We start from the raw sequence: 27,392 nt of genomic DNA, 5'->3' as shown, positions 1-27,392 counted from the left end.
AGCTCATGTGTGAGACAATGCAAGAGAGTTTAGAGGTAAAATGACTGGGTTATGAAAGCCATAACCTAACCAGTACATTAATCCACTGATAGGAACTAACTGGGTAGAGATGGTAGGAAGGCCCAGGGTGTGGCTAGAGGAGGTGGGTTACTGGGGGTACATGCCTTTGGGGTTTATATTTTGTCCATGGTGAGGAAAGCTCTGTCACTCTCTCCATTTCCTGGTGTCATGTCCTAAGCCACTATCCTCCACCATATTCTTCTGCCATGATGTCCTTCCTCACCTCAGGCCCAGAGCAGTGGAGTCAGCTGTCTACATATTGAGACCTCTGAAATCATGACCCCAAATAGACTTTTCCTCTTCTAAAATTGTTCTTGACAGGTATTTTGGTCATAGTGACAAAAACCATGAATTAAAACAGTAAGTTAAAAAATTCAGTAGTTTAGAAAAATGGGAATGAAGGGAAGGGAGGGGTTGGGAATAGGAAAGACAATGGAATGAATCTGAAATAATTTTCCTCTGAACATATATTAATATACCACAGTGAATCTCCACATCATGTACATCCACAAGACTGGGATCTAATTAGAATAAGATATACTCCATGTTTGTATTAATATGTCAAAGTAGACTGTCAAGTATAACTAAAAAGAATTTTAAAAGTAAGAGGTAAAAAGACCTAGGAAAGCCTATCATTCAGTGTTATTGCTGAAGCTGAATGTACTGAAGTACAAATCAGGCCTCTAGAAAATTGTACTCCTCATTCCTTACTGGATTTACGTATTATCCAATAATTTAATGAAATTACATAAGTTAGCAAACACTAAATAGTGTATCCACAAGCTAATGTCTCTTGCCCCTCCACACAAAGCTGTGACTTCCCCAGACACTAGAATCCTCTGGTTTCTCTTCCTTTATGCCACCTTTTGTGAATGCTTCCAGTGTTTAGTCTTTCTTGTTTTCCGTCTCCAATAATCCCTCACTACCTGCCCACTACCACAAACATGCCAAGGACACATTCACTGTCTTGGGTACCACCTGCTAACACTGGCCCGACGAGCAAGACCACCTTAACCCTTCCTAGGACTGCCTCAGTCATAGCTTACCTATTTCTACAGGGCTTTTGTTAAAGCTTGTTTTTTTGTGGGGGGGGGGCTGGTATTTATAGACAAAATAAAAATATAGAGAGGCCCTATGTGCCCATCACCCAGCTTTCCTCCAAGATGGTATCTTGGTAAATGCAGCCTACTTCTCAAGCTAGGAAGGTGTTTGGCATAGTACAAATGATTATAGGCCATATTCAGATTTCACAACTGGTTTTGCATGTACCAAGTATCTTTTAAAACCACTATTCACACAAACTTACTTAGCACTAATGCATTGGACTGTAGAATGCACTTGTTTCCTGAACTCATTCATACTCAAAGAAATGATGCCTTTTGTTCCCTATTACTATGAAAATATCTGCCCCTGGTGTAAGTGGAGTGAATGCGCTGTCTGATGATCACTATTCTACCTGCTCACACCACACCCTACTAGGTGGATACATTTATGGTCATTCTTATTTAACAGATAAGGACAATGAAGTCTTTGGTGATAACACAACTTGACCATTATCACATTAGTCTTTGAAAAAGCCCAGGTTCACAGCAGTCTGCGACTAGAGACTGAATTTTTTGTAGCTCCTCTCAGGTGTCAACCAGAGGTCTCCCTGCAAACCCTGGGGAGTTTTGGAACTGTAAGGGAGCAATTTTTGATCATGACAGTAACTAAGGAACACAGAAGACATGTAACAGGTAGGGAATCTAAGATGCTACATGTTTCAAAACACACATTCAGAGAACTGTCTTGCCCAAATTGGCCATATGCCCCACTGAAATAGAATAGAATAGGCTGAGTCATTTATTTAGCTTCCCTGTACAAATCCACTAAGATAAATACAAAAAGTTAACAAAGAAGCAAGTAGCTGGTAAAGGCACACAAGTTACATGGAAATCAATCACCACACAAAAACAAACAAGATGAAAATGTATTATTCTACAGAAACATTCACATGCTACTTATTTACATATCATCTGGCTAATTTGATTTTCAAAATACCTTTTAGCTTAGAAAGTTCTTGTTCCTTTTCTTCCTGAAGTTGCAAGTATTTCTGCTTGTGGTCATTGAATGTTCTACTGAAGTCTTCCCCTTGTTTACGATGTTCCTCTTCCAAGTCACTGTGCTGTTTCTTCAGCTCCTCATGTTGACTCTGCAAGTCAAAAACTTGAGCAGAGATATACATTCTCTAAATCATATAACAGCATTTTTTCTTTTCTTTCTTTTTTTTCTCGTGGTACTGGGGACTGAACCTGGGACACTTGAATACCATGTACCATGGAGATCATCCCCTTCCCTTTTTAAGACAGGGTCTTGCTACATTGCCCAGGCTGGTCTTGAACTTGTGACCCTCCCCGGGCCCTGGAGTTACAGGCATGCACCACCACACCTAGCATAACAACCCATTCCCTGACTTTTTCTTGAATGAAGTAAAAACAAATGCAGACATTGGCTTTGTTTTCCTCAGCTTGGTGTTCCTTTGTGCAGCAATCCCCCATTTCCCCCATATTTCAAATGAATAGTTTAGATCAAGGCCAACAATAATTTTTCCCTTAATTTTTAGCATCATTGGGAACAACAAGAAGTTAGCATGATAGATGGAAAAGGGAGGGATTTAGAGAAAGTCTGAGGGATTTAAATTACTGTGGAAATGAGATAAAGCTAATTACTCTCCACAAATATTACAACTTTCTTCTTTTCAATCTGTTAGTTTCCCAGCAACACCCAATTCTCCCTCAGTATTCATGGAGGATTGGGTCCAGGATACCCCTTGGATGGCAAAAGCCACAGACACTCAAGTCTCTTAATAGCACAGTATTTGGGTATAACCTCTGCAGAGCTCCCCCAACCCATATTTTAAATCATCTCTAGATTGCTTATTATATACTTAATACAAGGTAAATGCTATTTAAATCATTATTATATTGTTAAGGGAATAATGCTAAGGCCAACAGTTGTATGTGTTCATTACAGATTCAATTTTCCCCAAATATTCCAGAAACATGCAGGCTGGTTAAATACATGGATACAGAACCCATAGATACACAGGGCCAAATTTCTCTTCTTTGGCTTTCAGCCTTTCAAGTAAATCAGTTTAATAAAGAGAAAAAATAAACAAATCAGATTCTTTTCCTTTTTCAGGAGGTAGTAAGTCAATTATTTCTAGAATTGATTTCTATTTACCTTATTTTTATTATAACCCAATATGAAATCATAGTTCAGTTAAATGCCACAGCCTCCAAATGATTACTGAGAGAAATGACAGTCAACTTTAAGTTGTGTACTGCACTCATGATAATGGGAAAGGTTCTGATTTCAATAAAAAGCCTGTGCCCTACTGATATGGGGAAAAGAAAACACAAAACAAAGAACTGGCGGGCCGGAGTGGATGGCAGGATTTGCACACGCCCTGTGGAATGACGTGATGCTCATATCTTCTAGCTTGACAGAAACAATGAGTTTTTTCCTTTGGTCTTCCTGACCTACAGTAATGAGTTTTAGCCGAGGACCAAGGAAGGAGAATGTTTAAATAATAAACTGTGTTCCTGTGGTAGGTAAAAGTACATTTATTAAATATTGGTAGCACAAAGGAAGCATTTTAAGAGTTCTTCAGTCTCCAGTCTGTAGTCTGGAGTTGTGGCTCAGTGGTACAGTGCTTGCCTCACATGCGTGAGGCACTTGGTTCGATCCTCAGCACTTCGTAAAAATAAATAAATAAAATAAAGGTTGTGTCCATCTACAACTAAAAAAACTATTTTAAAAAACCCCAGCAAAATAGGAAATGAGGATACCAAAGAGCCTGTTGTAAAAGAAATCAGGTGTTAGTTACATCAAACATGTTCTTTGTGAATAGTATGTTGGGATACTGACTATATGTAATTTTTAACTATGGCTTTAACATATTATAACACAACCAACCCTCTGTAAACTTTCTTTAATCACTTTAAAGATCATTAGTCCAAATATTAACTAATCCTTTCATTTATTCATGAAGAACAACTTTAAATTACTCACTTTCAACATCTGATGTTGGACATTCAATGCACTGTATCTGCTATTGGAATCTTGCTGTAAATTGGAAAAAAAAAAGTCAACAAAAGAAAACTAATCTGGTTCTCTTGCTAAAGACAGCTTCAAGGTCCTAATAAAAGATTTTCATTTATTTCACATGTATAAGATAAAATGAATTCTATGCTTGAAACCGGATGTCTCTAGGGCTACCTTTCTATTTAATAGCAGAAATAAAATTTTTATATTCTCATAGGTTTGCTAGATTTTAGAGAAGAAAATGTGGGACATTGAATCACAAAATGAAAGGATGACAGGGCCCTTAAAGAGATAATTGAGCTCTGCCTCTCATAGTCTGAAGAACCAAGCAAGGCCCAGACACAGGGAGGAACTGGTGAGACACATGATCACTGCACATGGCTAATACCTTGCGCTGGGTGCTCCAGGCAAGGGGGGGAAAGGGGACATGTCAACTGCACCCCAGGTCTCACAAGCTCGGCACGACTTAAGGGAAGGAAGAGAACAGATCGTTCCTTCTCTCATTTTTGGTGGGTAAGAAACTCAACATAGATGGATTTTACCACATAATGGGAAAAGGTGATAGGCCAAGGACCAGGCCCAAGACAAATGCTTCATTAAGCAGCAGAGCCAGGGCCAGAACCTGAGCTTAAGCCTGTAGCTCATCTGCATGTTCTGGTCCATGTTTCAGGGGCGCAGCTCTGGGGTCCAGTGGAGCATCTACATGTAGGGGCTTCACACACTGCCACCATCCTGGGCAGCCACATCTAGTCAGTATACAAAAGACACCTGGAATGTTCCCTCCCTTCGCTGTTATGATTTACCTACACCCAACACACCCCTGCTTTTCTCCATCACCAACACAAGTATATTTTTAAGTATGTTTTTTCTTATGCTCACAGCTTCTAAAATAAGCTACATTTTTGCTTTATCATTTTATTTCACTGCTTTATGACTTTAACTTATAAAGAAAATCACATTACAAAATGTAAAATAGATTGCACATGGTCTTGGCTAAGGTTTTAAAATCAAGTAAGAATTGAAAGCTGAAGGCCTCCTAGGCAATTCAAAGAACTGACTTTTCTCAGTATTAATACCCCCAAACACTAACATTTTATTCAACTAAGGCTTGTATATTTTTCTTGGAGTAAGAGAATGACTTGCTTTTCTCTAGTAAATTTGGACTTAACAAATATTTTTAAATGCCAAATATCATTCCTTCCTTCCTTTATTCATTGCACAATTGTGTTTAAATGTCAACTCTAGGCCAGGTCTTATGTTAAATTACACTTGCAAAACCTAAGCAAAGCATGACATCCTATAACAAGAGACCCAATAAACAAATAAATGAGTGAATAAAAATAATCTTCTCTGCATTGTTAAAATTGAAGCTATTCTCAGTTTACCATTATCATCAAAAATGTGATAAGTAAAGGTAAATTTAAAAAAAAAAAACAACGTATTTTAAGAACTTCCTCTTAGAGTTTTTTGGATAGCAAAAGAAAAAAAAAAAATTTCTGTCAGTCCTGCAATCCTAGTGATCAACAGAATGAAATATTTTGCAATTGTATTTCTCTTTCCTTCAAGTTTCATGAAAACAAATTAAGGGGAGAAAAAACAAAAGCACACAAACAAAAAACACTTACTCTTCCTTTATTTAGTGTTTCTTGTGCTTCTAATTTATAAACAAGGAAATCTAGGAGACAAAATGGAGAAAATAGAGTATAAGCTCATTCACTGTGGAACTGTAAAACATCTAGAAGAATAAAGGCAAACTACTCAGACTTGCAAAAATGTTTTAGGTTTAAATCAATCTACTTGATGATTTATATACTTTATACTACCCTTTGAATGCTTTAGAAAATTTTGAAGAAAACATTACAGTCTTCTTCCTTACCTTGTAGTTGTAAATCCTGCATCAACAAAATTCACATTAAAACCAATTGATTAAAAGTGCACTTAGAATCTCTCTGTGGTTAATTTGTTTTGAAATTGAGGGGGGAAATACTTGCACATCTGAAGACAAGGGTGATTTATGGCTACCCACTAGATGGCATACTAAAATTCTTCAGGCCCTAGAAAGAGAAATCAAGCCATTCAAGCCATCTTTAGTGCTCTGAAAACTTTATTATCCACTAGATGGCTCTATAAAATCACTCTGCATTTGAAGACAAGAAGACTCACATCCTCTCAGAGCACTGTAATGATGTTAACTTCTGTTCTTCACACAGGCCCAACTGAAAGGTCAGTCAAGCTCCCAACCAATTCAAACCTCCCCGCTTGCCTTTCTACCCTACCAAGGGTTCAGGCAGAATACTGACTCAGTTTTCAAGATTTATCACAAAACATGAATAACTAAAAATAAGACTGTACTTTAACTTCAAACCATGAGCTGGATGAGGGCTGTGCATTATAGGAAAATCCTAACAAAAATCAACAGCATTGCCTAAAACCTGCATACAACGTTACTTTTTCAAACCGAACCAATCAGCTGTGCCAATAAAGGGTTTCAGGGATTAAAAAGAAATATTTAATTCAAAAGACAGCAGATAGTGTGATCTATTCATTGTATTATACACGGGTATCTATATGTCTCTCAAAAGTGTCATCTACTGAATAAGGCTGGCTATCTCCCACTATCTGGGACAGAAGTTCCAGATGTTGAGAATATATATATGTAACATTCAGATAAAAAGTCATTTACTTATGAAATAATACACATAAGCAATATATAAACTACCTTGAGGTGGCACAAACAAAAGATTCCAAATGTAATCTCAAGCAGGAATAGCTGCACAATGCTTAGCATATCTTTTTCTCTGACCATCTAGAACACTGATTTCAAGTTGATTTGAAAAATATTTCAGCCAAAAAATAAATAAATAAAAGTCATAATCAAGCCCATGGTGCTTTAAAATTGTACGAAAAGTACAGAAGACACATGGCACAATTTACTTACCCTCCTTTGCTTTCTTATGTTCAAGTCTTTCCTTTTGCAAGGATTTCTCTAATCTTGATCTATGTTCGTACACAACTGCAAAGGGAAGAGTTAAAAGTTTTTCTTCAAAGAATTAGAAATTCTACCATAATAACGACATCTGTTCAAAATAGGAAGAAAGCAGTGTAGGGCCCTTACACAATTATAATAAAAACAAATGCATTATACGTTCTATTTTCTTGATAAGGGATAAACATATTAAGATACATAATTATTGGCTGACTCCCAGACAGTGTCCCCTTTTCTAGAGTAAATACTCTGATACATCTGCTTTCTTTGCCAGAAACTGTTTCTTGCCCTGTCTTCAAATGCAGGTTATCTCTGGGAGGTTCACTCTCTCTTTCTGGCCAACAATGTCCACCTTCTTACCCTCAACCACCACCTGCAGATCAGCTGTCCCCACATTTTTATTTCCTGCTCTCACCTGTATTAGCCACTATATTTCCACCCAGATCTCTCCTCAGTACTACAAAACCAACATGATCTTCATCTGAGCAAAGACTGCCTGGACCAACCTTGTCAGGAAACCTTGGCAGCACACCACTGGGATGAAAGAGAAGGTGCAATCCCACCCTGGCCTAAGTCAAGGCAAACAGGTAAGAGAAGCACAGAGCTGGAGAGGGGAGGGACTCTCCAAAGAATCCATAAAAGAGCCCACAAAAGAATGAGGCAGGTCTACCAGCTGCCTACCAAGGCCCAAAGAAGTCAATGGCAACAGATGTCAGTTCTGTAAGACCCTCTGTCCTCCCCGCTCACCCACCTACTCTGCAGAGGCCAGGGATGCCAGTGAACACAGGCAGTGTGTTGGGGGAACCAGGGAGAAACTGAACCCAGCTCTCTTCCCTGCTGCAGGCTTCATACCTGCAGGAAGCAGAAGCTGCGAGAGAGGGAAAAGCCAAGCTCTGAATGAACCAAGTGTTTTTAATAACATGGGACCAGACAGAAAAACTGCGAAACGGACACTGTGTAGGTATAAGTCACTGAATGTTATGTTTTGTTTTTTCAAATCTGAGAAAAGCAGAAGCAGCAGCTAAGTCTCTTAGGCTTCACCCATGAACAGAAAACTTGGCGGCCTGAGTGGTTGGAACAGGCAAAGAGGGGACATGGGGAGAGGATGGATTACATTTCTGATGTACCCTTTGGATCCTGTTTGTTCAGCATTGTGTAAGTATGATCTCATTCCCTGGCATGTGAGGCCAAACCCGTTACTCCATTCTTTTACCAGACCCGAGCTCCATGGCATTCCATGATTTCACCATCAATCACCAGCTGACAGGTATGATACACACAAGTTCCCCAATGCTACCGGCTGCTGCCAAAGTCATCATGGTCCCAGCAATTCGCCTCCCCAGCTCTACTATCCGCTTGTGCTGCTAAAGGGATTCTCCTGCCCTTTTCCCTGGATCTCAGCTGCCATTTTCCAACAACTGCCACTCTTTTTCCACCACAGCCACCATCTCCTGGATCCTCCACCTTTTCCCACACTGCATCTCGTCCTGTCGTCCCACATAAGCCTCCCTTTCCTGGGGTTCCACATGCAGCTGTCACAGACCCTGTGCCTACTAACACCCCTGCTAACATCTCTGCCAAAACACCTGGGACTCCTCTGACCACACAAACTGGCCTGATGCAGTCCCCTGATGGCATGGATCCTCAGCCAATCACCAAAATAAGCCCTGCCCCATCTCCGTCCTTTACCAGGCTGCCTATTTGATTCACGAGACATACTTTTCCCTCATTATTACTACAAAGGGATTCAATACAACCCCACATGTATGGGGTCCCCTACCTGAACTAAAATTCCAGTGTTGGGAAACCACATTTTTTCAAACATTTATATGTGTGGTCCTGGGTCAATTCCAAAAGCCTGTTGAAATCAAAAGATTTCCTGGATTGCTACTAATATCCTCATCTTGAATGATTTGGTGGATAAACAGACAAAGGATAAAGATTAACACTATATAGGTTCAGTGAGCCAAGCCCTAAACTGTGCACTCATTCCAGGACAGGGAACATAAGGGGAATTAAATTAAAATACGATCATGATACAACAGAGGCAAGAATAGGCTGCTACAGACACACCTAAGCTGCCCAGCTGGGAACAAAAACACTGCGTCTCTCCCAATCCACTGGCCAAAGGTCTTATGGTCTGGGTAGAAAGCTGTAGGAACATAAGCATGAAGGTGAAAAGGGAATCTGAAGCCAAGCACTGAGGCACACCCATGTAAGTCCAGCTACTGGGAGGCTGAGGCAGGAATGTCAGAAGTTCAAGACCAACCCAGGCAACTTAGCAAGACCTTATCTCAAAATAAATAAAAAGGGCTGGGGATGTTGCTCAGTGGTAGAGCATTTGCCTAGTATGTGCCAGGCCTGAGTTCTAGCCCCAGTTCTGGAAACAAAAAAAAGGAAACAAAAGGGAATCTTGGTATAGTAGGTAACATTACAGACTGGACTTCAGCAAGCATGTGCTTCATTTTTAAAGGAAGGAACAGGCAAGATCTTGCTGAAACCGTTGAAGCAGAGGCAGTGAGTCCCAAGTCTAGGGGCTTCTGAATGGGGGTCACCCATTAAGGGGGAAACAGCCCCAGCACAGCAACACCATGATGATGGTGATGATGATAAAGAGCAGGACAGTCAAGAGGTATATGCGAAGGCTGGGGTGCTCATCACCCACCCCAGCAACCTCGGTTTCTAAATGTTAAATATTGCTAAGGATAGAGAAAAAAAAAGAATTTAAAATCTGGTGAAGTTATTTATTTAATAAAATAAGGCAGCAATCACTATCAAGTCACTTGCAAAGTGTGGTTCCAGGGAATCAGGTAGTGATGCTTTTTGACTGAGGAAGCAGACAACTCATCAGTGTGATTTCATCGTCAAAGAAAATAGAGCCCACCAGATTGGATCAAGCAGAGAGGGAGCACGGGGGAACCAGGTGGAGTGTGCTGCAGAGAGGTAGGAGATGGTGTTTCAGTCTGTATTCTCTTCCCTGGAATTCAGTCAAAAAGATAATGTGCAACCTAGGTCCGAAGGACCCATTTATCAAGCTGAACCATACAACTGTCTCTGACAGTCTCATTCTCAATGGGAATTTACACATTCGACATATTAGCAGCAGTATGTCTGGAGAGCCAGGAGACCCTAGGATACTTACTTAAAAACTGTCATAAATAACTCACATAAAGCCTGTGCAATGCCCGCCCCACCCCCATGGAGGCGTGTTTGTGCACTCTGGTAAAGATTCAAAGATCCTGGGAAATCTGAAACACATGCATGACTACATAGTCACATCACTAATTATAAGGTCTAAGGCCAGACAAATGTGATTTTGCAAATATGGTAGGAAAAAAAAAGATGTGGTAAACAGGAATGAAGAATATATGAAGAAACCATGAGGTAATTGAACTATTAATAATGTCTCGCTCAGAACTGGCCAAGCCATTATTTCAGCAGCAGCTTCTGGTCCTGATGTAATATAACTTAAGAAGTCAGACTTGGCTTGAGGGTTGGAGGATATCACACTGCAGGAAGAGGAAAGAGCAGAGCAGCAAAGAGTGATGGAAATGTGGAGACACACTGTTCTTCATCACTCTCAGGAGAAAGAGAAATAGAAAAAGAAGCCTTAAACTATAAGCTGAGGAAGGCACATTAGGTAAAGGGCAGCAGAGTGGAAACCAACCCCGGGTTAAAAAGTCTAGAAAGAAGGGGGAAGCGGAGCACAGAGGGAAGAGGCAGGTGGTAATGTAATGGCTAAGAGCACAGACCTGTGCCTGAGTTCAAATCTCAGATTCATTTTTTATGGGGTGAGCTGCTGAATTTCTTAGCATCCGAGTTTCCTTTTAGGGTCTATAGGTATAATAACATTACCTGTTTCTTCAAATGCATACCAGAGCTAAATATGAATATGCAGGAAGTCCTCAACTTCTGATTCTTTGACCTCATAATGGTACAAAGCAATATACACTTAGTGCAGAAAGTACTTTGCATTTTTATTTATACAGTGACTGGTGATAGGTGACTGAACATTCTCTTGCAATGCTGGGCAGAGTTGGAAAGTGGCAGCTCAGCCAGCCAAGTGACTGAACAACCCACACTCTGCAGTGTACCCTGCTGCCAATTTATGAATCTCAGAAGGTTAGCTATATGAAAAGGATTTTCAACTTATATATAATACTTTCAACTTATTAGTTTATCAGGACATAACCCTATCATACATGGGGGAACACTCATATATTAAGTGCTCAGAAAATTGCCTGACACCCAGTGAACAATATAAAATGCTGAAGTTTTTTAACCTATTTATTGGCTTAAAAGTGCAAGAGAAGGCAGGTCACAATGGTACTCTGGAGGCTGGGGCAGGACAATTCCAAGTTTGAGGCCAGCCTCAGCAACTCAGCAAGGCCCTCAGCAACACAAACCCTGTCTCAAAATAAAAATATAAAAAAGGATGGGGATGTAGCTCAATGGTAGGGGTCCCCTGGGTTAAATCTTGGGTACCAAAAAAAAAAAAAAAAAAAAAGAGAGAAGAAAAAAAATGTACAAAAGAAGGAATCAAACAATCTCTCATAAGTCCTTCCCATCTTACATTTAAAGTTTAATAAAAAACAAAGAACACACACATATTACCATATATACGCTGACTTGAATGGCAATAATATTGTTGTTTCCTTTTACTTACAGAAATTCCCCTGTAAACAGAGAAGCAAATAAACATCCCCATAGCTCATTAAGCCTGTAAGCCATTTTTTTAATAAAAACTGGAGAGTAAAACAGACCAAATAGAATCTCTGTGTCCTTATAGTACTTCTAGAAAATTTCACTATTTAAACACACACGCTCACACGCACACCCTTAATTTCTTTTACTAACATTTTTCAGGCTTTTAGAGTGGCAATTTATCTAGCTAGGTTTACTGTTGCACTTAGAAGGAGGATTGCTAATCAATCCTTGTCACCGATCTCTGTTTTTCTATTTATACTATGGAGTCAAGGGCATCAGTCAAGATGAACTAATGCTGCTAGATACTCTACGACAAAAATGGTATATAATGAGTATTCTCACAGCACCGAACGAGCCTAAGGAAAAATAAGTATAAAAACAATGGCTCAATCTCAGTGTTCAAGTTATTTAATGCAAAGTTAGACTGCAACAGGAATAGGATCTGAAACACAAGCACTCATAAGAAAAATATGAAAATCCATAATACTCATTTCCTCCCCTGCTTACTGAAAAAATGAATATAATTTTTTCCATGCAGTGAAGAATGGAAAGAGGTTTTATTTCCTCTTAAAAAACACTCAGGAGTTTTAAAAACATGCCAGCTTCCTGCAGCAATTTTCCATTTTAGCTCTGACTTCCATCTGAAAGCCACAAAAGAAATTAGCTGTATATATTCACTTGCGGGCAAAATAGGCATTTATGCCAGTTCAGAGCAAAGTGCTCCAATTCAGAATTAGAAAGTAACATTCCAAAATTAGGCAGAAATCACTGCTAAGTCCCTTAACACCTGAAGCCAAGGGACCGCAATGTTTCTTTGGTGGTAGTGACAGCCCATGAAACTTTGCTTTCAGTTCAGACTATAATCTGATGTTTTTATCTTTACAAAGCAAACAAGTGACCCAGGCTTGGCATCAAAGTCACATCAAGATCTGGAAGCAACTTTATCATCTCTGTGTGATCAAAGTTAAAACAAACCCATCTGTGCTTTGGAGAACTCTGGCTGAGGAAAGTACCAGAGCAAGAAGGATGACCCCTCCCTCCCAAACTAAAAAGAAAAAAATAAAAAGGCACATAAAGGAAATCAATACACACAGTTCCCAGAACCCAACGTTTTAGGTTTGAGAGGTTTATTAGGCCTAAAGGCCTAGATATTTGTTATAGTCTTTAAGAAAAACTTTGGGTTATGGTTCTGGTAGCCAGAAGTAGGGTGGAAGCCAGGCACGGGCCCACCCCTCCTCCATAGAGCAGTGTGCTGGTGATTCAACATGAAGACAACACAACAGATACATTTTTTTTCCAACTATCTTTTCTTCCTTTCATAATTTTACTTCAAGTCTAACAAAGAAGACGGGAGATCGCCTTAGAAAAAAATAAAACAAATAAATAAAAGAATAAAGGAAGCAGACAAGTATTGCCATTTCAAGGCTCATACTAGGTTCTTCCTGCAGCCCCCGGCAGTAGGGAAGGAAGGGGATCCTAAGGCACAGCCTGCTCTGAACCCTGTTCATGGCTCACTGTGGTCCTTCACAGATGACTCCAAACTTTATTAAGTCCAGCTTTTACTTCTCACTCAGTCCAGTCTCACAATGCTATACTCTGGATCTGGAACGTACCCTAAAGGTTATGTGAAAGGCTTAGTTCCCAGGGTGGTGCTACTTGGAGGTGGTGAAACCACTAGAAGGCAAGGCCTACCAAGAGCTTCTTAGGTCATTGGTGGTATGCCTTCAAAGAAGATTTGGGGAGCCCCTACCCCACCCCTTTCCTCTTTTTCTGCTGTTCTCTGTCTCATGGTGTAAGCAATTTTCTTCTGCCATGTACTACCACCACAAAGGGCTGCCTTGTCACATTCCAAAAAAAAATGGAACCAAAGAATGGATTATGAATGGGAACCTCCAAGACTGTGAACCAAAATAAACCTTTCTTTTTTACAAGTTAATTACCTCAAGTACTTTGCTGTAGTGACAGAAAGTTAACTGACACACACAACCTTTCCAATCTCCTTCACAATTTACAGCTGAATTCAATTATTAACAACACTACATGTTCAAGGCCAGGATGGGGCAACCCCTCCCAATTCATATGCTGAGTGAAATCAAAAGCCTTCACAAGGCTTTACCCACTGTTCATCCTGTTCTGGCTCCACGGCCTCCTTACTCCCTGAACATGCCAATGTGCTATCACCTCAGTGGCCCGTATTGCCTTTTCCTTGGGTTTCCACTGCGTCTTCTCCAGGAATCTAAAAGACTAGATTCCTCACTTCTGTCAAATTTTTACTAAAAAGACATCTTCCTGCTAAGGACCACCTCTCCAATATTGCAACCTGCCTCCCACCTTCAAAATTTCCAATCTCTTTTCCTACTTAATTTTTCTAACACTGATTACTATCTACTACATATTTTGTTGTATGCTTATCCCACTAGAACAAAAGCTTGACTGGAACAAAAGCTTCTCATTTGCTCAATTTCATTTTGATATCTCTGGTGCACTACTAGATCACGGGCATTCTATAGATGTTGGGTGGATGAATGAATGAGAGAGAGAATAAGTGAACAAACTACCAGCCTTGTAGCCTGGGACTGGCTGACTCCTTTTCCTTCCCCTTTGTATGTCAAGTCCCCACTACTGACTGCATCAATCCTCATCCCTCAGTTCTTCATAGCTAATGGTATTCAATAATATTTATTCAATGAACAAATGTATTTTGAAGACTGTTTGTTCTTTCCTTCCTGTGTCTGCCATCCTTTATGCCCCAGCATTCCTAACTGAATTCCTACACTGCCTGGCTCATTAGTACTCACACATCCCAGAGAACAGACAGATAACAAAACAGAGATTAAATATAAATTCATCTGTTGATGTATAGGCTCATAAGATTAGCATTACTTAAATCACAGCCCTGAAATATAGATGCTTTCAGAATGCTGAAAGAAAAAAAAAAAAAAAAAAGAACAGTCTGATTAGATACTTCTCTATTGCATGGCAATTGCAGTATTTTTTTTTTTAAACTGCACAATAAAGTTCCTATAATAGTTCACACAGATGTCTATTTTTAAGTTTGCTAATGCATACAGTCTATGAACTAGTTTAAGGGGAAATTTTAACCATGATTTGAATTGGTGCTTAACTGCCTCTTCTATTTTAAATAAAAATATACTTGGGCTTTTCCCCCATGCACTCTCTAATTGAGATTCGGATTTTTTTCCAGCAAGGGCTGTACTAGCTGACTTAGGATATATTTGTGTGCACTAGTTTTCTTTCTGGCATTCTTTCAAGCGTTGAGCCACTAATAATCATTCTGATTTTCAGACACAATCTATTCACTCTGGGGAAAGGATTCTTCTCTCAACAGCACAGAGCTACTGTATTACAGCCCAACATGTTCCAGACACCCTGGGAAACACCAAGGTGTAGGAGTTACTCTTACAAAGGCTTACAATCAATCAATTTAAGTTGTCAGGTAGGACAGAAGATGATTATAGAGATCACCAAAGGTTAGGCAGGCTGGGACGAAGCAATGGTTGGCTGAGCCAGCACATTTTACTAACTGAATCTGTTAGAGTGCTGAGGGGAAAATATGCTCCTGTCCCATGACAATGCTTCACTCTAGATAGCAAAGCTATATCCTTAAAGACGTGTAGGACTGCATAGGTATATAAAGGTTAGGAAGGCAGGGATACAGAGTAATAGCAGTAATTAGTTATTCTAAGGTTAGATATTATCAATAGACCTCTGTGGCAGAGGTCAGGTTTTATCTAGAGAGCCCATAGTATTTCAGGAACAAAAGCAGGAGAGAAAGGAGAGGAAATGGAGAGGGGTAAGAGACAGAAGGAAGTTTTCCTGGTCCCATAGACTGACACAAGGGTGTGTTAAGAATACCCTTAAGATGAGCTAAATATGCAAAGGCACACTATCTTTACAATGCATCTATGAATTTATGCATGTACTCTTCAAAACTGATGTGCTTGAATCAAACAAAAAAGGACATTTAATTTTCATTAGTCATCTGATATTTCTCCCCCCAATGAATACCTACCTCTAAGAATACTTTAAGAAATGCTAGCAAGGAGGGAACATCCTAAAATTTAGTGCTCAATATCAACCCTTAAATGATTTTTCTGTTGTATTGCAGAGAACACCCACATGCAGGTCAGAATGAACCTGGCTACCCCTGGCTTTTCCATCAAATCAATGCAGCAGTAAACAAGCATTCCCACCTTCAACACCTTCATCAGCTTCAATTTCAAGTTTCTACTTCAACATGTGAAAATGGGCAACATATCTTGGAAAAGGTTTTCATAAAATTCTGGCTTATAAAGAGATACTATTTAAGGTCTTTCATCTCTATTACATCCTGAATATTTCATTTAACAAATCAAATATTTAAGTGAGCACTCAGTATGTCCGGGCATTTAAAAAAAAAAAAAAAAAAAAGCTGTTTTTGAGGAGTTTATATACTGACAGAGAGATACAGATGATAATTAATAAACAACAAATAATATATAAGAATGTAATTGGTGCCACGGGCAGTGAGGGAGAAAAGAATATAAAAGAGACAGAAGGAGATGGGAGGTATGGAGAGGGTGAACCAGGTTTCATTTTTAAATAGATGGCGAGGGCAGGTCTCAATGAAGAGACATTTGAGCCAAACCTGAAAAAGTGAAGCAGCTGGTTTCACAGGCAGCAAGGAGACAAGTGCTCCAGGGAGAGGGAGCAGCCCACTGCAGAGGCCCTACAGCACCAGCATTCCTGGGATGTTCCAAGAGAAGCAGTGAGGTCAGTGGGGTCAGTGTGCCTGGGGCAGAGCCACCTTCCAAAGCACAGGGTGAAGGGGGGGAAAGGGCAGGTATCTGTGGGTCTTGCAGGGCTTGTGATGACTTGGGCTCTGACTTGCAGAGAAATGGAGAACTCTTGCAGAGTCCTGAGCAGAAACACAAGGCTGACTTCACAGTGATCAGTTCGAGTGAATGGGTCCAAGGAGCTAACAGGGAAAGTAATTAGGAGGGGCCCTCTACAAGGGTCCAGCCTGAGGAAAGGGTGCAGCAGGACCAGTGGGGAGGTGGTGACAAGTTCAGGTTCTGCATGGGCGCTGAAGAGCAGTCACTGAGCATTCTCAGCTGACATGGAGAAGGTTGCTGGTACCACAGGTTTGTGAGGAAGATCAGGAATAAGAATGTATTCATTATTCAGTGATGGACTCAGTCTGGAAATGTCAAGTTAGACTCCCAGAGAAACGATGACACTAGAGGAAGGACAGGAAAACCTAGACAGCGGAGAAAATGTGTAAGAGCACCAAGACCAAAACAAAATTCTTCAGACCTTCCTGAAGATGAGTATAATCTGCAGTACCTGCTAAAATCATAAGCTCCTAGGCCTCAACCCAAATCAACTGCATCCAAATTTCCAGAAAGAAGGCCCAGCAATCTGAGTGTTCAGCAAGGGTGCTGCACCCACTGCTGTGGACATTTACAGGGGAATTCTGCCAACACTGGAGTCAGCACAGAGTTTACCACAGAGCCAACAGGAAGGTGGTGACACAGGCAAGGGCAGAACCAATGAGTTGGTGCTAAATATGACTTAACTGGATCTATGTGATTATAAAAAAGAGCTCTAAGTGTGTAGAAGACAGAGCAGAGAATCTAAGAGAGAACACAGTTTCACAAAATAATTAGGAGGTTGCCACAATGCAAAAGATAAAATAAAAATAAGCCCAAAGGAAGGTTAAATTTCCTTTTATCCAAATATAAGAAGATCTTCAGTTTTGCTAGCATGCCAATGACACAATCTTGTAAAAATGTTGACTTTTTTTTTCTAAACGGAATATACAAAACTTTAGGGAAGTGAAAAAAAAAAGTGGGACAAAGAAGATGAACAGGCATATTTTAATAAATGTTTTTTAAAAGATATTTTAATGGCCATCAAATGTATGAAAGTTTCAATTAGTCATCAGAGAAATGCCGACTGCAATCGTAGTGCAATACCACTATTTTCTCATGAAAATACAAAAATGACAGAAAACAAACTGAGAGCAAGAACGTGCAGGAGGAAGCTCATGCTTTGCTGACGGATGTAAACTGCTCTCACCGTTACAGAAAACTGTTTGCAAGTGTTTTTCAGAGCTGCTGAAGGCACACCTTGACTCATAAATCCCACTCCCAGGCATCCACTCAACTGAACACTTGACATTGATTCACCAAAAGTCACATAGGAGAGTTTTAATAGTAGCAGTGTTTACAACAGTCCCCAACTGGAATCACCCCAAGTACCTATCGCAGTATAATGAATCCGTTGAAGCTGTTCAAAACCTGAAACACCACCCAGCCAGGTGAACAAATGCACTGTAACCACCTAGATGAATCCCACCAACAAAACCTCAAGGAGAAAAGCCAGACAGCAGAGTGCGACTTACTCAAGGATTCTATTTATGAAAAGTTAGAAAACAAGCAAACCTCATCTATGGTGACAGAAGACAGGCTACTGTTCATGCTGTGCATGTGGCGGAGGCCCAGGCAATGACGGGAAGACAGCAAGAGGGAACATTTTGGGGCAGCGGTGGTGTTTTGATTCTTGGTGTGAGCACTGGCTATGCTGTCTGCCTTGTAAAAGCTCACTGAGTTGTACGCTGCTGATTTATGTACTTCTATGAATGTATGATTTGATAATTTGCCAAAAATTCAAGAGATTTATGATATAGCTACCTCTCTATATAAAGTCATGGCGTTTGTTATTTTTAGTTACATAAATAAAATTATCTGTGAAATGTAATATAAAACACATTTAGATAGGTCACTTTTTTCCACATATCTTTTTTTTTTTTTTTTTTGAGAATTTTTTAATATTTATTTTTTAGTACTTGGCGGACACAACATCTTTTGTTTGTACGTGGTGCTGAGGATCGAACCCGGGCCGCACGCATGCCAGGCGAGCGCGCTACCACTTGAGCCAATCCCCAGCCCTCCACATATCTTTTAAAAACAATTTATTAAATTCCTCATATGGTTAATATCTATGTACACATCAACTTAAGTCATTTTTTTTTTCCTTCTTCTGACCATTTTCTAGAGCACACTTCTCTATGCTTGAGATAAGGCATTTGGGGGATTTCTGCCTGGTGCCGGCCCTGGAGACCTCGTCCTAAGTCACAGGGATGATGTGATGAAAACCAGGATGATTGCCATTTCCATTTGTTCCATGGGGGCATATTCATGTTTTTTCTATTATCAGCTCCTGGATGTATTGATTTTGTTTTTGTTTGCTTGTTGTTGTAAAAAGCCTTGCTTACAAAGACATTTTGCATTTGCAATTGTGAGGACATGATCTTGGGAATAAATACCCACATTATTTTAAACAATACTGTAGTCTTTAAAAAAAGATTTTGTCAGGTGCCTTCCAGAAATATCTAACCACATTAAACAAGGTCATTTTGGGCTACTGTGTCTTCCTCACACAGTGCTCTGCTGTTTGAAATAAAGCAGTGAAGAAAGCTGCCAGTAATAGCGGAGGCTTTGTACTGATTCCAGTATGAGACGCCTTCTTTTTTGAGGGGGGATTTTGCAAAGAGATGGGAAACTCACATGTATGTGCACATATACAGTAATCTTTGACAGAGGAAGGGGAATGAACAGGAGCAAAATATGTTTAGGGTACTGATTCAAAACGCAAAAGTGACTGATTCAAAGTACACTACAAAAACAGATTCAAGGATGGCTTAGCTACTGGGTGAAATGTGGACCAAAGATCAAGGAAGATGAGGAGAAAGTACATCATTCATTCAATTTTAGATGTGTTTCATGTTGAACGGGGATATCAAGGTAGCACAGAGGAGCATGGAGACTAATCTAAGAAACGTGCAGGCTACTGGCAGCTGAAAGGCCACTATGAGGAAGGTCTATGTTCCCCACCACTAACATGACTAAAACCAACACCGGACCCTCTGGAGTATATCCCTGTTTCCTCCACAGCCCACCTTGAAACATCCTGGCATCCGATGTCAATGTCCACCACTACCAGCTGCTCAACTGCTTCTGTTTACCACTGAGGAATCTTAGAACTGAGTTATAAGAAACTATAAAAAGTCTTCACTGAGGAGACAAAGTTGACAGTATATATATCTAAAACCTGCTTCACCAGCTTGACTGGGATTCTCAGTGAAAATCCTGTATTCTCATTTTTTGGCAACTTGAAGCTCTCCTTTAGGATAACAATCTAAAAATTTGCAGACTTCAAAAAAAAAAAAAGTTCTAGGTTCACAAAAAAATTGAAATAAAAGGTCAGAGATTTCCCTATGCCACCTTTCCCATATAATTTTTTCCTTTTTTCATATTTGCTACAGAAAATGAATACTTTCCTGAGGGTTTAAAAACACATGTGGCCCTAAACATGGGTATTTTTTGCCCTAAGATACTGGCCACTGCTACATGAGAGGAAAGGGGTGGGCACTTCATTATTTATTTTATTTTTTAATATTTTTTTAATTGTAGACAAAAACAATATCTTCATTTATATATTTTTTTATGTGCTACTGAGGATTAAACCCAGTGCCTCATGCATGCGAGGCAAGCACTCAACCCCTGAGCTACAACCCCAGCCCTGGGGTGGGCATTTTAATCAGTAATCACTGCACAGCGTGTAAAATTCCTTAACAGTTGAAGCTGAGATCACCGGGTGAGACCCTCCAGGTCAAACTGAAGAGTTACTCCTCCTTCATTCTTTAGGAGAGGACACAGTATTTAAAGAAGATGTGGGTTTTAGGGTGGATAGTGGGAAACCTTTGATGAGGGTGGGAGGATGTGGAAGGTTTTATAATAAAAGCTTTTCTGGTGGGCAGGTCTGTCCTGCATCATGTGAAGAGTAAACTGAGTTGGTAAAAGCAAAACCTCAGAGGCCTCCCTGGGCTGATGATATCCATCCTCTTCTCCCCTAGGACCCTCAGTACCTCTTAATCGATAGTCTTTTTTTTTTTTTTTTTTTTTTTTTTTTGGTACTGGGGATTGAACCCAGGGTCACTCAATCACTGAGCCACATCCCCAGCCCTATTTTGTATTTTATTTACAGACAGGGGCTCACTGAGTTGCTTAGTGCCTCACTTTTGCTGAGGCTGGCTTTGAACTCGCCATACTCTTGTCCCAGCCTCCCAAGCCACTGGGATTATAGGCATGCGCCACCGCGCCCAGTAGTCCATACTCTCTTTAAAATGTTTTATGTATACATCTGTCATTCCCACTGCACTGTGGGATTACTTATGAGAAAACTGACCTCTTTATACACCTGTGTCCTAGCCTTGAGTCTGGTACAACACCAGTACATGCTGTTCGTTAAATGACTGATTTTTGCAAACAAAAGAATAAATGCATCCAAGGCAGAACGTGACATTACCACTGTAGTCTTTCTATCAAATGTTATTTCATAAAAAATACATGAAAATAAATATTTACATGAAAAGTGTAAATGGTCACATTTGAGACAAGACTGCTAAGAGGCCAGTTTTAAGAAACTTTAATTTCAATACTGCTGATTTGTACCATTATAAGCACAGGAATTCACTGGCAACCTCTAAAGTTTTTATATGAAAGGTAGAAAATATATCTACATTTAACAAAGCATATTGAGAGTTTTGGAAGCACAGTAAAAAAAAAATCAATCAATAGCCAGGCTCTATGGAGAAGGAGAGAACCAGATGCTAAAAGCAAGAAAAAATATTTGATATCAGCATTCTGATTAGACTTTGAATTTTTCTATTCCACCCCATGCCATAATCAGAATTCAGATAAAATCTATTGAAAATAACTTAAATGAGACTGGGATAAATTAGCTTGGGAGGAAAAAAAAGATAAAGGAAAAATAAACAGAAAAACAAACAGAAGCAGATAATGCCAAGAGATAACTTAATGAGGATTTTCAAGTAGTTTGAGGAAAATAATGCTAGCCAGAGCCAAGATTCCTCAGCAACTATCTGACTAACAAATCCGGTTCTGTCCCCTGAGTCAGAATCTTCACTTTTTTGATTCCTCAGCAGTAGAATGAAGTAGCTGAAGAGCTGAGTCATCAAGATCCTACCCATGTGAAAATTCTGTGATTTTAAAGATGCACATTATAGTAAAGGGAAAATGTACAGAGGGTCCTCGACTTCAACACATCCACTTGCAGTTGTTCAACTTCACAACTGTGTGGAAGTGTTGTATGTTTAGCAGAAACCATACTTTGAATGTTTCATTTTGATTTTTTTTCCCCTCAGGATAGAAATAAGCCCTACAATACTCTCTGGAGGCAGAGAGCTGAAGCATCCAGTCAGCCATGGGATCAGAGGAGAAGCAACTGGTCTTTAAGCGTGCTGTTGTGCTAAGCCAGGATGGTGCATAGGTTAGGTGCACTCAATGCATTTCCAACTTGGCTGTGAGTCAAGTCAATTTCAACTCATGGTGAGTTTACTGGGAGACAACCCCACAGTGAGTCAAGAAGCATCTACAGTAGTATCAGCAATATATGATTCATTTCAAATTGCTTTTGAATACTCTGAATGACTTAAATTTGAATAACAAAGAAAAAGTTTCAATTTAGCAGAATGCTGGTAAAGGCTCTAATTTTTAAGGAAAAGGATTTTACAAAAGATGACTCGGTTACTTAAGATTTTCAATGACTTGAAAACTATTACATGTGAACTAAGACACTATAACATGCTTAAGTTGTCCAAAAGAGGGGCATTCCTTTTCTATATGATTGACAAATGCAATCACATTATCTTATTCTGACATTGAATGAACAATAAAAGCAGCAGATGCACACAAATACAACTGCTCTGACTGCAAGAGGATCTAAAGTGTGAGGCTGCTTAGATTTCCCCCATTTTATGTATGAGTTTCTATTTAATCCTCCAGTAAAAACTTTTATATGTCCTGGGAGATAACCAAGTATGTGGGGGGACCACCTTGGCTCAGGTAGGAGAATGTTAGGTTCCTCCATGGAATACGCAGGGCTCTGCACACATCTGCTTATGTGTTTCTGCAGGCCACCTGTCATGGTGAAATGGGTCAGGGGTTAGAAGCCCAGAAATTTGATTTAATTTTTAATCTGAAGAGTATTTAATGCCCCAGACTTCATTTAGCAAACGATTTACAAACAAGGCCTCTTCATTCTTTAACATTCTCTGGTTCTCCAATCTGGTTTAGTAGGCAAGGACATACAATCAGAATTATGAAATGACCTGGATAAATGTTTAAGATCTGAGAATCTAAGAATGGTGTGTGTTCAAAAAGAACACTGTCCTAACAGAAAAGAGGACCCAGTGAGGATATAAAAAAAGACAAGAACACAAGAAACAACATCTTTTCGGCTGAAAGGCTAAAACTGAAGCTGATGGGCTTATGGCCCTTTTTCTTCTGCAAAGTATCTGAAAATGATTAAAATTGTTTTGACAGCTGCAAGTAATTTGGAGGTAGGTGAAAACAGGAAGTTCAAGCACAGAATAACCTCAGTAGTTCCAGACTGTACCAATTCAATATTCATTTTGGACATGAATAGCTGATATTCATTATTATACTACATATTCATTTTCAAGCAATAAGAGTTAAACTAATTATAATCATAGTACTTAAACTAAGACTCATTAGCACACTAGACATTTCACCTTCATGTTATTTTCCCATTGAAAAAATGTAAATTAGAATTTCTCAGGAAGAACAGTCATTCCATTAAATATCAGGGTTCTATCCTTTATCACCTTGTAGATAAACCTGTCACTAAGAGGTTAAATGTATTTGAGAATGAGTGTTTATATATTGAGGAAAAGAAGTCCTTTAAAATACACTTTAGTAGCAATCATGATAAATGATGCTTTTATGGTCCTTTACAGGTTATATACCAAGAGGTTTTATATCCAATTCATATATAATTTGTGGGTGAACAAGTAAGGTACTAATTAGAAATTACTTCTGTCTAGTCATCAGGGATAGAGTGACCTTTCTTTCACCAATAGCTCATCTTTTGTGTACAGTACTGAAAAATGCATTTACTTAAAATGCATTACACATTTTGATGATGTAGTATGGGCTGTAGTATGATCTTCTTTCATTGTTCTGAATCCTGAAGAGTTACTTCATAAAAAAAGAAAAGGAAACTACTTAATATGGTAATTTTGTGTCATTCATGAATCTGTGAGAAAAAAAAGAGACTACCATCTTCTAATTTACCTTCACTAGTCCATGCAACATATGCTCCCCTTCAAATCTGCATGAATACAAGGAAGTAAGAGAATTAGGGCAATTTTTAGTTAATATCCATGCTTCATTCTTTTTTTTTTTTTTGGTACCGGGATTGAACTCAGGGGTTCTTGACCACTGACTCACATCCCAGCCCTATTTTGTATTTTATTTAGAAACAGGGTCTCTCTGAATTGCTTAATGCCTTGCTTTTGCTGAGGCTGGCTTTGAACTTGCAATCCTTCTGCCTCAGCTTCCCTAGCCTCTGGGATTACACGCACCCACCATGCCCAGCAATGCTTCATTCTTTCATCTTTGTTTTAGATTCTTGAGAACATACTAAGAAAATTTTTGGTGGATCTTTGACAATGTCAAAGATTAAAAGATCCAGTATTAATCCATTCATGAGGGTTGAGCCTCATGAATGGATTAATACTGATTATAATAGAGCTTGAGGCTTTCAGTTCAATCTCTTCCTTTCACACTCTGGTAAATTCTCTCACTCTCTCACATTCTCGCCCCTCTGTCTTCCACCATGGGACAAAGCAGCAAAGGGGTCCACACTAGAAGTGAGCCTTTCAACCCTGGAGTTCCCAGATCCAGAACAGAAATAAATTTGTGTTCTTTACAAATTCTCCACTTTCATGAACCCTGTCATAACAGCACAAAACATATGGAAGACACTTTCTGATTTGAAAGTAATTGCTAAAATACTGACTGAACTCAGTAAATCATACCCATCAAATGCACTGGAAAATATAACACAGACATTTGAAAAATAAAAAAGCCAAGACTTATAAATATTTCCTGAAAGGCAAAAGAAAAAAATTCTACATTATCAATATGCAGAATGTGTGTGTGTGTGTGTATAAATAACATTTATGTATAGGATAGAAATCAAGTATTTACAACATCCTTTTAAAAGTTCCGTGGCTCTGTAAAGAATATAAATGAAACCTAACAAGAATAAATTATAAATTAATATTTTCTAGCCTGGTGTTTCTCTGATTATATAAAAAATAATTTTATAGTTCTTTTAACTTCAGAACTCAGAAATAAAGGACATTATGAGTTTAATTTCTCATTCTTTTTTAAATTTTTTTTATTTGTAGATAAATATTTGTAGATGGATAGCATGCCTTTATTTTATTTATTTATTTTTATGTGGTGCTGAGGATTGAACCCAGTGCCTCCCAAGTGCAAGGCAAGTGCTCTGCCACTGAGCCACAGTCCCAGCCCTAATTTCTCATTTTTTAAAAAAAATTTAGTTTTTAGTTGTAGTTGGACACAAACCTTTATTTTATTTGTTTGTTTTTAAGTGGTGCTGAGGATTGAACTCAGAGCCTCGCTCACACTAGGCGAGTGCTCTACCGCTGAGCCATAACCCCAGCCCCCTAATTTCTCATTCTTAACTTTAGTATATTTATAAAATATCACTATCTGGTGAAAATATGTATCCAATATACTACATATATGATGAAAATAACTTTCACAGATTTTCCTTAGAATGTTAATGAGTAAGAATTAATTAATCTATGTAAGATAAAACAAATGCTGATATTATGGGTGCATTTTTCTGTCAGATTTACTTTTCTTACCATGATGAAAAAAAATGAAACCAACAACAACAACAACAAAAAGACTATGATTAGAAACTGATCATTTAACACTCTAAGGAAAAAGGCAAAAAAAAATTATTTTTCTTAAAATTTGGCCTCTAAGTAGTTACATTTTCAGAGCAATTTTTCCCCTGAGTCCTGAAAGCAAGTATGTGATTTTTTTTACATATCAACTTCTTACAGAATAAAAAGTTTTTTAAAACAATGTTCTTTTTCCTCTGTACCAAACAAAACATTATAGTATTAAGTATAGACATTATAAACCCTGAAGAGATGCTTCATTTATTTTTTTTTTTCATCTAGTTTTTCCTTATCATTCTCTAAAATTCCAATTGGAAATAAGAATACATAAAGCAAAACACCAACTTAGATTAAAAAAAAGAACTGTGCTTCCATTTGCTTTGACTTGGTAAATAAAGATGAAAGTAAAATTTTACAGGTGTTTCCTTTGATGAGGAACATCACTGTGAATGTCGGCATCTTTTGCTTCTCAAAATTTCTGCACTTTTCAAACACTGACACAATCATAAACTGGTATTTTAACTTCATATTAATTAATTATGATGATGCTTGTTTTACTATAACTCCACATAGTAGGATTTTTTTCTCTATGCACTCAATTTTTAGAAGGGCAAAAACAGGGGCTGGGGATGTAGCTCAGTGGTAAAGCACCTGCGTAGCATTTAGGAGGCCCTGGGTTTGATCCCCAGCACTACCAAAAAAGAAAACTAAATAAATAAATAGATAAAAATATAGATGATAAAGATCAAACTCTACTCATAAGGACAGCTGGTTCTTTATCCAAGGACTAATACACACGTGACTGATTCTTCATATCTGATCTATGTCACCAATACAGAATGATAATTGATATTTTGGTGATCCTCATTCTTACTACTGAAATAAAGCAAGTAATTGTTTGGAATGCTTTTCAATAATATAACTTGAAACTAAAAGGATTTTCTTTTAACTGATTTCTCTTCCTTTTCGAGAGGAAAAAAATACAAACTCAAATGCAATAGAATGATTTTAAATAGAGGCCAGAATCCATACAAGTAGAGAAGATAATGTTTTCTATTTAACACTGACAACTAAATTCACCAGAATATTCCATTTCCTGACTATTCCACCTAATTGAGTTTTGCTGCTTTGATGTTCATAGTCTGAATAAAATGAATGAACAATGGTAACGACAGCCTTTCAAAGATATATAGTGTGAGAGAAATAAAAATGCCTGCTAAAAATACCATGTATTATAATATGCTCCACTTACATTCCTTACTAGAGACCTTATAGTGGGTCATCAGAGCTTTATGTGATCTCTATTTTTATTTTCTAAGTTAGTGTCACTTTAGATCTTTGGTCTGATGTGGTTTGTTTTCAACTTTGGAGCCTTTGTATATAGAAAATGAAGTTGCTAACTCCCCATTAGGTAAGTACTTGTTTTTTTAGATGCTGTAGTGTGTTACCTATAAATGGCAGGTGGGGCCGACTCACTTTTTCAAGATGTTTACCATGACTAGGCACATGTCAATGCTCTCACAACCCTGATAACCAGAATACTCTTTATTTTAACAGGCAATGGTACAGGATAAGTGGCTGTGTAACTTACCAAAGGTCATTCAGGTATTTAACTGGAGTCCAGATTTGAACTCAGGTCTACACTCGTTCCAAATTTGGGCAAGTGCATAGCTGTTTCGTCAGTTTCTGAGCAGGATACTCACACTGTGGCCTCCATAAAAT

The 27,392-nt window shown here is 38.7% G+C and overlaps 1 protein-coding gene across 3 annotated transcripts in view; it reads right to left on the bottom strand.

Moving 5' to 3' along the window:
• Golim4 (golgi integral membrane protein 4) overlaps positions 1-27,392 on the bottom strand; it is a 76,152-nt gene that overhangs the window by 27,582 nt on the left and 21,178 nt on the right. For all 3 annotated transcript variants that reach the window (XM_076867280.2, XM_076867281.2, XM_076867282.2), the window contains exons 2-5: positions 7,085-7,159; positions 5,772-5,821; positions 4,114-4,167; positions 2,101-2,251 (exon numbers count right to left, since the gene is read on the bottom strand). In XM_076867280.2, the coding sequence (XP_076723395.1) occupies positions 2,101-2,251; positions 4,114-4,167; positions 5,772-5,821; positions 7,085-7,159 (330 nt within the window). The remainder of the gene's footprint in view (positions 1-2,100; positions 2,252-4,113; positions 4,168-5,771; positions 5,822-7,084; positions 7,160-27,392) is intronic.

Source organism: Callospermophilus lateralis, chromosome 10 (genome assembly GCF_048772815.1).
Source record: "Callospermophilus lateralis isolate mCalLat2 chromosome 10, mCalLat2.hap1, whole genome shotgun sequence".
Classification (NCBI taxonomy): domain Eukaryota; kingdom Metazoa; phylum Chordata; class Mammalia; order Rodentia; family Sciuridae; genus Callospermophilus; species Callospermophilus lateralis.
Note: the sequence above shows the minus strand (reverse complement) of the source record. Positions and strands in the feature narration are given on the sequence as shown.